Genomic DNA, 13,618 nt, shown 5'->3' on the forward strand with positions numbered 1-13,618 from the left:
GATTCACTCTCGATGGGATGCTTGGGTGGCTCAGCCGGTTAAGCGTCCAACTCTTGGTTTTGGCTCAGCTCATGATATTGCAGTTCATGAGTTTAAGCTTTGCATTGGTTTCTGCGCTGACAGTGTGGAGCCTGCTTGGGATTGTCTCTCTCCCTCCTCTCTGCCCTTCTTCCACTCTCTCTTGCTCTCAAAATAAATAAACTTAAAAAAAGATTCTCTCTTTCTCTCTCTCTCTGTCCTTCTCCCCCACTCATGCTCTCTCTCTCTCTAAAAAAAAAATACATTAGTTAAAAGACAAAGATTGGCAGAGTGGCTAAAAATGTGATCCAAATAGATGGCATATAGATGCTATCTATAAGAAACTCACTTCAAATATGATATTAGCAGGTTGAAAGTAAGAGGATAGAAAAAGATATGTCATGCAAACATTAATCAAAAGAAAGCAGGAGTGGCTATATTCATATCAGATAAAGTAGGCTTGAGGGCAAAGAAAATTACCATGGACAGAAATGGACATTACATAATGGTGAAAGGGTCAGTCTACCAAGAAGATATAGCAATCGAAATGTGTATGCACCAAACAACAGAGCTTCAGAATAAATGAGGCAAAAGCTGATAGAGCTTAAGAAGAAATAGATTCACAATTAGAATTGGAGACTTCAACATCCCTCTCTCAGCAATTGATAATAGAACAAGACAGAAAATGGCCAAGGATATAGAAGAACTCAACAATGCTATTAGCCAATAGGATCTAACCAACATTGATAGAACATTCCATCAAACAACAAGACAATACATATTCTTTTCTAGCACTTACAAAACATATACCAAAATGGAATATAACAGCCATAAAACAAACCTCAACAAATTGAAAAAAAAAGGAAATTATATAGCACATGTTTTCTGAGCACAATGGTGTCAAGGTAAAAGTGAAAAACTTCCTGAAAACGAAATCTCCAGGCCCAGATGGTCTTACTGGACAATTCTACTAAAAAGGAGAATTAATACCAATTCTACCCTATCTCTTACAGAAAACAGAAAAGGAGGAAATATTTCCAAATTCATCTTATAAGAAAGTATTGGTCTGATACTGAAGGCAGATGATGACGGCACAAAAAAGAAAACAATACTAATATCCTTCATGAATACAGAAACAAAATCCCCAAGAAAATATTAACAAATAGAATTCAGCAATGTATATAAAAATTGTACACCATGAATGACCAAGTGGGTTTATTCCAATTATACAAATCTGGTTCAAAATTTGAAGATCACAGGTACCTGGCTCCCTCAGTTGATAGAGCACATGACTCAGCATCTTGGGGTTGTGAGTTCAAGCCTCATGTTGGGCATGAAGACTACTTTAAAAACAAAACAAAACAGGAGCGCCTGGGTGGCTCAGTTGGTTGAGTGGCCGACTTTGGCTCAGGTCATGATCTCATGGTTCGTGAGTTCAAGCCCTGTGTTGGGCTCTGTGCTAACAGTTCAGACCGTGGAGCTTGCTTTGAATTCTGTATCTCCTTCTCTCTCTGCCCTTGCCCCGCTCACTCTCTGTCTCTCTGTTTCTCCAAAATAAATAAATGTTAAAAAAAAATTAAAAAAACAACAACAAAAAAACCCCAGAACAAAAAACCCCACAAAATTTGAAGATCATACAAGGTAACTTATCGTATTAAAAGGCTAAAGAAGAAGAATTACATATATATCAGTATTAGTATCAACTGATGTAGATAACACCCATTCATAGCAAAATCTCTCATGAAACTCAGAATATAAAGAGGCAATGCCTCAACTTAATAAGAAAGATCTACAAAAACCTACAGCTAGCATATTCTTAGTGGTGAAAGACTGAGGATTTTTCCTTTAAGTTCAGGAACAAGGCAAGGGGTGTCTGCTCTCACCATTCTTATTTAACATAGTATTGGAAGTCTAAGCCAGTGCAGTAAGTCAAGAAAAGGCAAAAAAAAAAAACCAAAAAAACAAAAAAACAAAAAAACAAAAAACAAAAAAACCAAAAACCAAAAAAACCCAAAAAAACCCCAAAAACCAAAACCAAAACCAAAACCAAAACCAAAACAAAAAAAAAAAGTACAGATCAGAAAGGAGGAAATAAAACTGTTTCTATTTGTAGATGAGTGGTAATCTAGTAGAAAATCCTAAGCAATCCTTAAGAAGCAGAAATAATAAATGAGTTCAGCAAGGTCACAGGATATAAGTACAATATACAAAAATTATATTTCTGTACACATGGAAACCAAAATAAAAAATACAAGAACTCAAAAAAACCCCTAATGTATAAAACCTGTTTCAAATTTGTATGCTGAAAATTACAAAATGCTGAAGAAGGGATTCAAAAAAGATCTAAATAAATGAGGAGACAAACCATGTTTATGGATTGGAAGACTCAATACAAAAAAGGTGTCAATTCTCACCAAATTGATATACCGGTTTAACACAATTCCTAACAAAATCACAAAAAGATATTTTGTAGATATAGACAAATTTATTCTAAAGCATATATGGAAAGCAAAGGAATTAGTATAAGCTAAAACAGTTTTGAAAAAGAAGAAAGAGGAATCACTCTACCTGATTTAAGGTTTATTTATTTACCTTTTTAAAAGTTTATTTATTTTGAGAAAGAGAGAGAGGAGGGGAGATGGGGGAGAGAGAGAAAGAGAGAGAGAGAGAGAATCCCAAGCAGGCTCCACATTGTCAGCGCAGAGTCTGATGTGGGGCTCAAACTCACGAACTGTGAAATCATGACCTGACCTGAAATCAGGAGTTGGACACTTAACCAACTGAGCCACCCAGGCACCCCTGATTTAAGGTTTATTATATAGCTATAGTAATCAAGACTGAGAGGAGGAATAAATACATAGATCAATGGAGCAGGAGAGAGAAGTCAGAAAGACTGAGACTGAGGCAGCTGCCTTGGAGTGAATGAGAATTTTGGAAAGGAATATGGTCCTAGGGAGCTATCTGGATTTTATACCCTTCTACTACACAGAAGAAGCTTTACATCATAAGTAAAGGGAAAATCTGCTCCCTTGAGGGGTTCCTGGGTGGCTCAGTCAGCTGAGCGTCTGACTTCGGTTTAGGTCATGATCTTGAAGTTTGTGGTTTGACCCCGCGTCGTGCTTTCTGCTGACAGCTCAGAGCCTGGAGCCTGCTTCTGATTCTGTGTCTCCCTCTCTCTCTGCCCCTCCCCTGTTCACGCTCTGTCTCTCTCTCTCTCTCTCAAAAATAAATAAACATTTTTTAAAAATTATAAAAAAATTTGCGGCGCCTGGGTGTCTCAGTCGGTTAAGTGCCAAGTTCAGTTCAGGTCATGATCTCACGGTTCGTGGGTTTGAGCCCCACATCAGACTCTGTGCTGACAGCTCAGATCCTGGAGCCTGCTTCAGAGTCTGTGTCTCTCTCTCTCTGCCCCTCCTTTGTTCGTGCTCTGTCTCTCTCAAAAATAAATAAAATTTAAAAAAAAATCTGCTCCCTTGAGCAGACAGATGGAAGCACCCTAGAATTACTAGAGGTACCTAAGAAAGGAAACAGCACCGGAGCCATGTAAAATGCCGTCTCTCCAGTTCCTATCTTTCCAGCAGTGTGCAGGTACAGTGACCAGATTTTGTAAACCAAAAATTGGGACATAAGGTCTGATAAAATATTATTATTATTATTATTTAAAAACTCAAACATGTATTACTTTTTTCTGAATAAAAAAGCAACCCATGCTCATGGTATAAATTTTGAAAAATAGAGGAAAAGAATACAGAACAAGTAAAAAATACCCACAATTCCAATCGTACCACCAAAGTAACTACTGTTAGCATTTTTGTTATATTTCTTTCTCATGTTTCTCTGTGCATATCCACACACTCACTTGCATGTACATTATGTATATTTACAAAACTGAGACTATTTGATATTAGCTTATTTTGTATCCTGTTTTTTTTTCACTTAATATTTTTATCATGAGCATAATCTCGTGCCATCAAATTATCTTTAAAAATTTCTTTTTAATTGGCTGCAACAAATCTTCCATGTAGACATATATTTGGACACTGTATCATACCTCAACTTCAATATATCAAAAACAGAACACATCAAGTATATGTTTCTGTAAAATTATCCCCCCTTCTCCAATGGCTCCCCATCCCAGTTGATATCCATGCTGGAAACCTCAGACTCATTTTTACTTCCTTCTATCTTTTTGATCCCCTATACATGATCTACTTCCAAGTGTTGTTGGTACTCTCTTACAAACAACCCTTGGTCATTTGGGAGGAATAGGATAGGGAAATAGTCTACTACCACTGTTCTGGTCCAGGCTCTTGCAGGCTCACTCTTGGAATACCACCATGATTCATCCAAATATTGCTGCATCATGTTATGTCCTAATCCTGGAACCGAGAATGGCTTCCACTTTATTGTATCCAGCATGGACTCCTCAGCCAGAAATTCAAGGGAACTTGCTTGCAATCTGCCCCTGGTTCCCATCTATTCAAGTTTCCCTCACTTATGAGCACTTCCCCATTCTTATCAATTAAAATCCTCCAATGCTTTTGAAATCAGTCTCCCTAAAGTCTTACTCTCCCACTTCTACATAACATCAGCCTTATATCCTAAACTGTCTAAGGGGGTTAGTTTTGTCTCCTTCTCTAGACTTCTCAGCTGTTTAATAGAGGCAGAGACCATGTTTTAAACTTCTCTTATACCTCTCATGGCACTAAGAATATGGTAGGTTCAAAAAAATATCCATTGATTGATTTAGTTGGGCTCTGAAGTGGAGACATAATAACACTTTTTACTATTAAGCTGGTTGAAAACCTTACTTTGGGAGACATTGCAGGGTGGAAAAGGTTTACTAGGGGCAATTGAAAAAAAGCAGACGGTGTATAATGAGTAGACTTCAGCAATACTGCTAAGAGGTGGATGGCATTAGGTCTGGATTCAACTCCTGAGGTTACCACATACTTGTTACGTGACTATGGGCATGTTGCATGGTGTCTTTGGACACCAGTTTCCTACCGCAGAAGGCAATTGTGAGGATTAATGAGATCATATATGTAAAGAATCCAGCACAGGGTGTCACACAGTTGAATTTCAATAATGGTAGTTCGTGCTTCCTGTATTTATATAGGTATTTTGAGTCTTCATAAGTAACCTGCCAAGGGTTTTCATGGTTTGTTAAAAGCTGTTTAAGTTACTGTAAACAAAGTTTTGGTTACAGTAATTTAAACAGGAGGCTTACAGCCTCCATTTTTTACTTTAGAATTTATAACATTTTCAGCACGATATATTTTTAACAGATTTTATTTATCTATCTTTTAAGTAATCTCTATACCCAATGTGGGGCTCGAACTCACACACCTGAGATCAAGAGCTGCATGCACTATTAACTGAACCAGCTTGGTACCCTGATAGTTTTATAACTTATCTTTCTGTTTAACAACAGCAGCATCAACACATTCTTCTAATTCTATTACTCTTTAGTACAACAAAACAAGAACCTGGGCAGTGGGGAAACCAGGCTGATGGTAGACTCTTGGAACAACCACAGTGGGCTAGAGAAGAATAAAGAAGGGACAGGAATGACAAGGGGGAGATAAGGGATGGACATCCTGAAGTCATGCAAATTGGCTCAAGGTATCTTCCACAATCCTGCTCCAAACCCTTCCAAGAAGCCTGAAAGCAAATGGTCAGTCTGTCTTGGGACCAACCCTGTCTTTCAGCTTATGCTTATGGTGTCTTAGGAAGCAAGAGAAGGTGTGGAAATAAGCTGAGTTTCCATGGTGTAGAGTTCCACCAGGCAGTAGCACTGCTTCAAACTTGGAGCTTCAGCAGGCCTTGGACGTATCCAGACCTGATGCCCCAATTGGTAGTCCCTAGAAGAATGTCAATCCCAAACTTCAAACTGCCAGAGGAGGTGCTGCTTACACTCAGCACAATGGTGTTCCTCAGAACATTACCAGTAGATGTACAAAGGGCCTCATTTTGGGACCATGGAAATGTGAATAGCAGAGTGGGACTAGTGAACACAATACACTTCAGCTAGCAGGAGCTGGATGGTTTGGCTTCTTCCACTTTTTGCCCTTCACTTTTACTTCTCTATTCAGTTCAGAATGTAGTAAAAAGATTCAATGATAGTATGGTAAGGTGATGGGAGCATGGCAGGGGTGGGGGGGGGCAGTGAGAGAAAGCTAAAAGGCCTGGGTCAGAGGCCAGAATTTTAAGTGTTGCCCATGGCTGATTTCCAAGGAGGCATCAGATTTCAGGTGCTTTGGATCAGCCACATGGAAGTAGCCAGACATGAAGTGAGGGGTAGGAAGGGTTTACTAAGAGCAATTGGAAAAAGCAGGGGTGGGGGCGGTTAAAAAAATGGGAATGGAAAAATGAGGTATGATGAATAGACTTAGCAGGGCAACACTGCAAAGAGATGAGGGGCACTGGAAAGGCCAAACAGCCTCACTCTAAAGCCCGAATTCAAGGAAAGGTATTAAGCAGGCTGTGTTTTAGCTTATGGGCAAGTAATAAATTGTATCATGTACAATTATTACTACAATACACACAATCTATGAATGTATCATAGATAAGCTGCTATATAACGATTGCCACTTCAGATAGCTGTGAAATTAGGTGATTAACTAGTTGTTACTTAACCTTCTAATTTCTGTATAAGTCTAATTACATGAAATAGAAGTTGGGGTTTTGATTTTTTACTTTGCTTTTCTGTTTGGAGTGTAATTGTAACTACTGTATTGTAAATGATGGAAAATAATTGCATATGTTAAAAAAATAAATTGTATTATATTCAAAACAAACAAACAAACAAACAAAAACAACAACAAAGAGACTGGTCTACCACACTGTGTGGCACATGGTAGCTGCTTAGTAATTGCTTGCTGAATGAATGAACAAATGTGACCTCCTCTCTGAGCTACTGTTCTTTTATTTCACCTATGTTGTCTCTCCCCTACATCCACATCAGTTGGCTGATCCATCCCTCCAACCCTGCACTGTAGAGGATGTGAACTAAGCCTCCCTCATTAAGGGTCAGGAAAGGAAGATGTGGACAAGGGCTTCTCTTCTCTTTTGTGTCTTTCCCTTCCTCCTCCTCCCCCTTACCCCATGGCCCTATTTGTCTCCTTTTCTATTCTAGGCAAAGTTGGGGTACAGTCTGGGAACTCAGAGTAAGTGAGTTATAACCTCCAGTTACATACTCACACATGTGTAATTCGCCCTCCCTCTGTACTCTTCCACAGAAGGTTGGGTCTGGATTGCAATAGGAAGCTTGTGGCTCCCTAGGAACCTTTATTTGATTCAAATGTCATCCATACCAGGGACTAGAAAACTCTACCCTTGTTTCCTCATGTAGAGCCAGGCAGGCTCGGGGAGCTAGCTACCTCTGGGGATTGATCACATCAGCACCAGACCAACTCTGCAGTGTTCAGTGTGAGCTCCTCTGGAGTACATCAACCAGAGGAAAGGCAAACAAGTTTGAGAATATGAAGATGGTGTAAGGATGATTTTTACAGTAGTGGGTATGAGCTAGTTTGAGCAATCCACACTTCCTTGTGAACACTGGCACTTATCTTTGAGATGTACTGGCATGAGAAGAGCAATTTGTTAGAGCAAAACGTAGCTTTTTCCTGTATGAAGCTAACAGCTTGAATTGACTCTCCAAGGTTTTATTTTTGCGTGTTTTTTTCCCTCTTGGAAAGACTAATGGGCAGTAAAGATGGGATAAGGTGAGTTCTAAATTTGCCTGTCCCTCCAGTCAACCTGTGGCATATGGAATGCATCTCTATAAGGTGAACCTCCCTAGGTTTGATCTTCTGTAGGCAAAAAAATCCCATCTTTTGTGCTTCTAAGGGATGTGGCAAGAAAGAGAAAAAAACCCAAGCTCAAAGGCTGAACAAATTCAATGAGACATGCTGGCTAAACTGCATCCCATAGAATGGAGCTTAATCCATCCACTCCATCACTGCTTCCCAAATCAATCCATTCCTCCCCCCTACTTTGTTTTTAATATGGGGGAAGGAAGGCAAGCAACACAGTGAGAAATGACCAGCCTTGCTGAGGTTTTTATATGCAAGAACAAATGACAGTCATGTAGGAAGGTTCAGGAAAATCTTTCAGAATGTAGAAAATTCAGCAGCTTTTCCACACTGACCATTGTCATGGCAACACACTATCTGATGGCAGCATGCGTCACCAGGCTGGAGGGGCACGGTCTCAGTATAACAGGTTAGCCTGGCCATTTTTAGCAACATTTAGACTTCTTTCTAGCCTGATTTCTTCTAGGTTTAGCTGAATCTCTTTTTGGTTCTGGACTTGTGTGGTCTGCTCATTTGCATGGCTAGAATACAAGATTTTGTCAATATGAAAGAGATGGCTAAATGGAAAATATGAACATTCCTAGTATTCTATAGCCACTCTCCTTGCTGCCTGCCTTCCCTGGCTCCTCCCCACCTACTCTCAGCCATTTAATTTCTATTCTTCTCATCAATTCTTTCCTGTACACAGTATTACTGCCCTCCCCGCCCAACAACTGTGACTCATATGCCAACCCCTGCACTCTTATTGTAGTCTTTTTGTTGTTTTTCTATTTTCTCACTTATAACACAGAGCATCCTAGGATCTTAGGATTGGAAGGAACCTTAACAATAATCTAGTATAATCACCCTCCCAACGCAGGAGCCCTTGTATTATATGACAGTCAAGTGATTGACTAGCCTCTACTTGTATGTCTCTGCCAATAGAGACCTCATTCCTTTTTGGATGGCCTGCTCCACTTTGGACACTGCTAAATGTTAGAAAATTCTTCCTTCTGTTGAATAAGAATTTGCCTTTTTATAATATCTACTCATGGGTCTTAGATCTGTGCTCTGTGACCACATAGCCTCTGTCTATGCCACTGTGACAGCCTTTCAGAGATATGAGGTAAAGACCACATCCCCATGGGTCTTCTTTTCTCCACAAGCCCCAGCTCCTCCAATCACACCTCTTGGACCCTGGTCTATAGTCCTTTCCCCAGCCCAACTGACTAGTAGCATGCTTCTACTTGTCTAGAACCCTTTTATAGTGAGGTTGATGCTGCATCAACATCTCTGGAGGCCACCTTGTCCCGGTGACTCACACTGCATTGACTAAAATCCCTAGCTCTTTCAGAAAAAATGCTGCTGAGCAACATCTTCCCATCTTGCATGTGTCCAATGTTTTTTGAGGACCTATTCCTGGTCCATATATTTTTGCCCAGTTTAATTTCATTGTGCTCTAATCAGAATATTGCTTTAACTTGTTAAGATATTTTTAAAATCTTGACTTACACATAACTTACATGTCCTCTAAGATTTTCTATTGTTTTCCCCCAACCATTAAACTACTCTTTTATCTCAAATCTTTTAAAAATTTATTCCTCTTTTGGGTTTCTTACTTCCTAGTTCTCTTCCCTTTGAACTACTTTCCTTATGTCTTCTCTTGCTTGTCATTTCCATTTCCTCAATAGCAAGATGTCACCACTCTGGAGATATGTGTCTGGGTACATGTGCAGGAAAGCATGAGGGCATACAGATGTCTGCACATATGTAGGTGTGAAAGAGAAGCTGCAGGGGCTTGTTTAGTTTCTCTGTTTCTATTGCTTTATCTGTGCTCTACCAGGATTTAGATCCTGGATGGAGGGGAAATGGCAAGCTTGAAGGAAGAGGGGTAAGAGAAGTTGGTCCAGGATCAGTCCCAAAGGAAACAGGAAAGTTGTCCTGAGTCTGTGAGGGGCAGCACGAAACTAGGGTGGAAGCACTAGTGTTAATGAGGACTGCAGCACAGTGAGAAGGACTGGCAAAGGGCCAGGAATAGAAAGAGTTTAAAGGCTTTTTTTTTCTTTAATATTTTTTTTAATGTTTATTTATTATTGATAGCATAAGTAAGGGAGGGGGCAGACAGAGAGGGAGACACAGAATATGAAACAGGCTCCAGGCTCTGGTCTGTCTGCATAGAACCCGATGTGGGGCTCAAACGCACAAACCATGAGATCATGACCTGAGCTGAAGTTGGGTGCTTAACCGACTGAGCCACCCAGGCGCCCAGAAAGAGTTTAAAAGCCTTAAAAATTGTACAAGGGAGGAGGATTTGGTTAGGAAGTGAGGGCTTGTGGGGTCAGTAGCCACTGAGAGGCTGGAAGGAGGTGGCTTGAAACTGTAGGGTCAAGAGAAGCTCTGGGACACCCCAGAGAGGCAATAAGTATTGCTGTGATCATAATCTTACAAGTCTATGACTTGTGAGCTTAGAAAATTTTCTCTGGCCAAAGGAGCCTGGGATGTGGAGTCCCTGCCTAAGGATTTGACTGTTGTCACAGGCTGGGCTCTACTAGAGGATGGGGCCTTAATATAACCTTCGGCAAAGACCCCTAGGACACAATGTGTCCCCTCAGACTAACTTGGCTCCCCTTTCATGCTGGATTCTATTCCAATGAGGGAGTCAAAGGTAGGAGGACTGCTACTATCTTGGTTATATGAATAAACATGGGAACTTCACTCTACGAGATGGGCAATAGATACCCTTAGCCTCTTAACTCTGCAAGTAATTAGGATCCAAAAAATATGCACACATACACACAAATTCAATTAAACAGGAAAATGGGTGCCAAAACTTTACAATATTGTAGATAAAGGGAATTGAGTTGTGGAGTAGCGGCTGGGGTTTGGAGGAGGGAGGGGCTCTATTGGAAGGCTAAGGGCAGCATCCCCAAACAGCTAGTGGATAGTGTGATTAAGAGGATAATAACCTGACAACTGCCATTTCCCTCTGGCAAGAAGCCAGAATAATTGTAGGCCAGCCTAAGGGAAGGGCAGGATAGAGTGGTCCCATCTCCAGTAGTCTGGGTAAGACTGGTGAGCCCACTCTCAGGGCACCAGAATCCTGACTATCCACTCTGAGCCCATAGTCTCTCAAGACCATCTTGGATCAAGGAACTACAGTGGAATACAATGTCTTTGAGCCCTCCCCCCGCCATCCCAACTCTGAATTGGCTTGAACTTCCATCGTCTTAAGGAGGGTTTTACTGTTGCTCTTTTAAAAGGAAACAGGCTCCAGGGCACCCTTTAGAATTAGTTTTGCACTGGAAATTCCTAAAGATAAACCTTTTGTCCCCCTAAAGGTGACATTAGCTGGCCAAATGACCATCCCAATCAGAGTGGCCAGTGTGGAATTTTAGCTACAAGCTATCAGGCCAAGGAGATGTTTCCCTTCTAAGTGAGTGAGATGATTAGCCACCAATAGACAAATGGTATTTTGGGAAGCCCCCACTGATGCACCACCACAGGCTGGGTGGAATGAGGAGGGCAGGACTCCTGAGGAGGGGTGGTGCTCACCTTTGATGTAGTTGAGGATTTGCTGGACTCGGTGGGGCTCATTGCGGTCTGGCCGGCAGCTTGGCGTGATTTCCAACACATAATCAGGACCATATGCTGTGAAAAACTGTAAGGAAGAGGGAAAGGCCAAAAAACAAACTAAACCACAGAAAACCTCCAAACCAAACCACATACACACAGAACAATCAAAAGAAAACCACCACTGACGATAAGGCAAAGGAGGCCCAGGTGGACAAGGCAGGATGATGCAGCAGGATGCCCTGTCCTGGTGGTACCATTCCTCTTTTTTGAAATCTCCAGTGACAGTTCACTGCTAAATTATTTAGCTTGCTGTTCAAGGTTCTTTCTGCTCAAGTCCCAACTTTTCTCTCCAGCCTTAACTCTCACTGCCCCCTGTTCTCTAGCCACACTGGCCTGGGCACTCCCAAATCACACCATTCTTTGTCCCTGCCCCCCCCACCCCAGGATCTTTGCCATTGATTTTTGTTGAGGCTGCAAAGGCCCTCCCCCAATTCCTGCTGCCTGTGAAAAACCTCCCTATGCTTCCAGGCACAGCTCAAATGTCACCTCCTTCACAAAGCTGTCCCTTATTTTCCATCAACCCCTAGAGTGTTCTTTTGGTACCTTCTTATGGCCCCTGTTCAACAAGTAGTACATGCGTACATATTATTTTCTTAAAGAATAACCATAGTTATACCATTCATTCTTTTTTACATTTGTTTGTTCTTGAGAGACAGAGACACAGCACAACTGGGGGAGGAGCAAAGAGAGAGGGAGACACAGAATCCGAAGCAGGCTCTAGGCTCTGAGCTGTCAGCACAGAACCTGATGTGGGGCTCGAACTCACAAACTGTGAGATCATGACCTGAGCTGAGGTCGGTTGCTTACCAAACTGAAACACCCAGGTGCCCCGCATGCCTGCATATTATATGTGGGTCAGTGTGCTGGCTGTTGCTGGGATTATAAAGATGGGCAAGACCTCCTCTGGGATCCTTTAGGTGTTCATAAGCCCATTCTTCATTAGATAGAGATTTTTCAGCAGTGACCTGATCTCCCTGCACTGGATTGTCAGCTCCTTGAAGGCAGGCAGCACCTATGTCCTATTCACCTACTTGATCCTCAGACTATGGCAGTTGCCTGTTAGCTTTGGTTGAATTCGCTGACCCAGGAATGTCAGGCAAGCCTAGTTTCTCCAGTTTTTCTTTTTCTGTAGTAGAGTTTATTTGTTTTTAAATCCAGGGAATCAAAATAAAGGTTTTTGGATTCTATTTCTAGCTCACTAGATGATTCCTTGTGACCTTTGATAAGTTACAATATCTGATTCAGCTTCTCTAGTAGGGCCAGCTTGGGGAAAAACACTCCATGACACAGGGAATCATTCATTTGGGATAAGTCTTTGAATGGGAAGTATGCACAAATACTATTTCTGTTAAAAACTAAACAGAAATAGTAGTTGTGCATAGTCTCTGGAGAGAGAGCATATGGTCCTTAACATTATGTGCTTTCAATAGTGATATTCTTAGGTGGTAAGTAAAACAGGGAGATTCAAATTCCATGGAAAAAAATGGTAGAGAGGGCATGAAAAAAGAGATCTGGATATATGTCATGTATTTGATGTCATTTAGAAAACCCAAGGTTATTGCCATTGCCATCAAATTATCCTTGTTAAGAGTCTGCATGTATATCTGGCACCATGGGAGAAGTTGTGGAATGATCTCTAAGGGTTCTAACAGCATCTTTGTGGAATCCATGGGAACAATCTAATTGGCAGATGGCTTTTGCATATCCATGATGGAAAATTCTATACATTTAATTAAAAGGAAAATGCCCAGAACTGCCCCAATGCTTATTATAATCTTTTTTTTAATGGACTGATATAGAAAAGAGAGAGGGGACTTGTTATTTCCTGCTGCAGTCATTGTTCTCTGATGCCTAAAGCCCTGTGTTCTGGAGATAGGAGAAGCCTTGAGTGGAGATCATCTTTACCAAACCCATATATGGATGAGACAACAGGGATTACCTGGGAAATACATCTAGAAAGTAACCCCCAATAATGATTTAAAAAAACTCAAGAGGTTTGTATTTTTAGCTAAGGAGGGATCCTCAGTCCAATTTCAAGGATCTTGTGGGCTTGGCTCTGGAAGAGAAGGCTTCAAACAGGTGTTGCCCTCTCTCCTTAGGCGACCTCTTTTCCACCAGAGGGTGTCAAGAAGTAAACTCATTTCACAGGTATGGAAAGATGGGTTTAGAGA

At 41.1% G+C, this 13,618-nt stretch overlaps 1 protein-coding gene across 4 annotated transcripts in view; it reads right to left on the reverse strand.

Annotated features, from left to right (window-relative positions):
- HDAC8 (histone deacetylase 8) overlaps positions 1-13,618 on the reverse strand; it is a 225,820-nt gene that overhangs the window by 18,129 nt on the left and 194,073 nt on the right. For all 4 annotated transcript variants that reach the window (XM_029929839.1, XM_029929836.1, XM_029929834.1 and 1 more), the window contains one exon: positions 11,367-11,472. In XM_029929839.1, coding sequence (XP_029785699.1) covers positions 11,367-11,472 — 106 coding nt within the window. The remainder of the gene's footprint in view (positions 1-11,366; positions 11,473-13,618) is intronic.

This window comes from Suricata suricatta, chromosome X (genome assembly GCF_006229205.1).
Source record: "Suricata suricatta isolate VVHF042 chromosome X, meerkat_22Aug2017_6uvM2_HiC, whole genome shotgun sequence".
Taxonomy (NCBI): Eukaryota; Metazoa; Chordata; class Mammalia; order Carnivora; family Herpestidae; genus Suricata; species Suricata suricatta.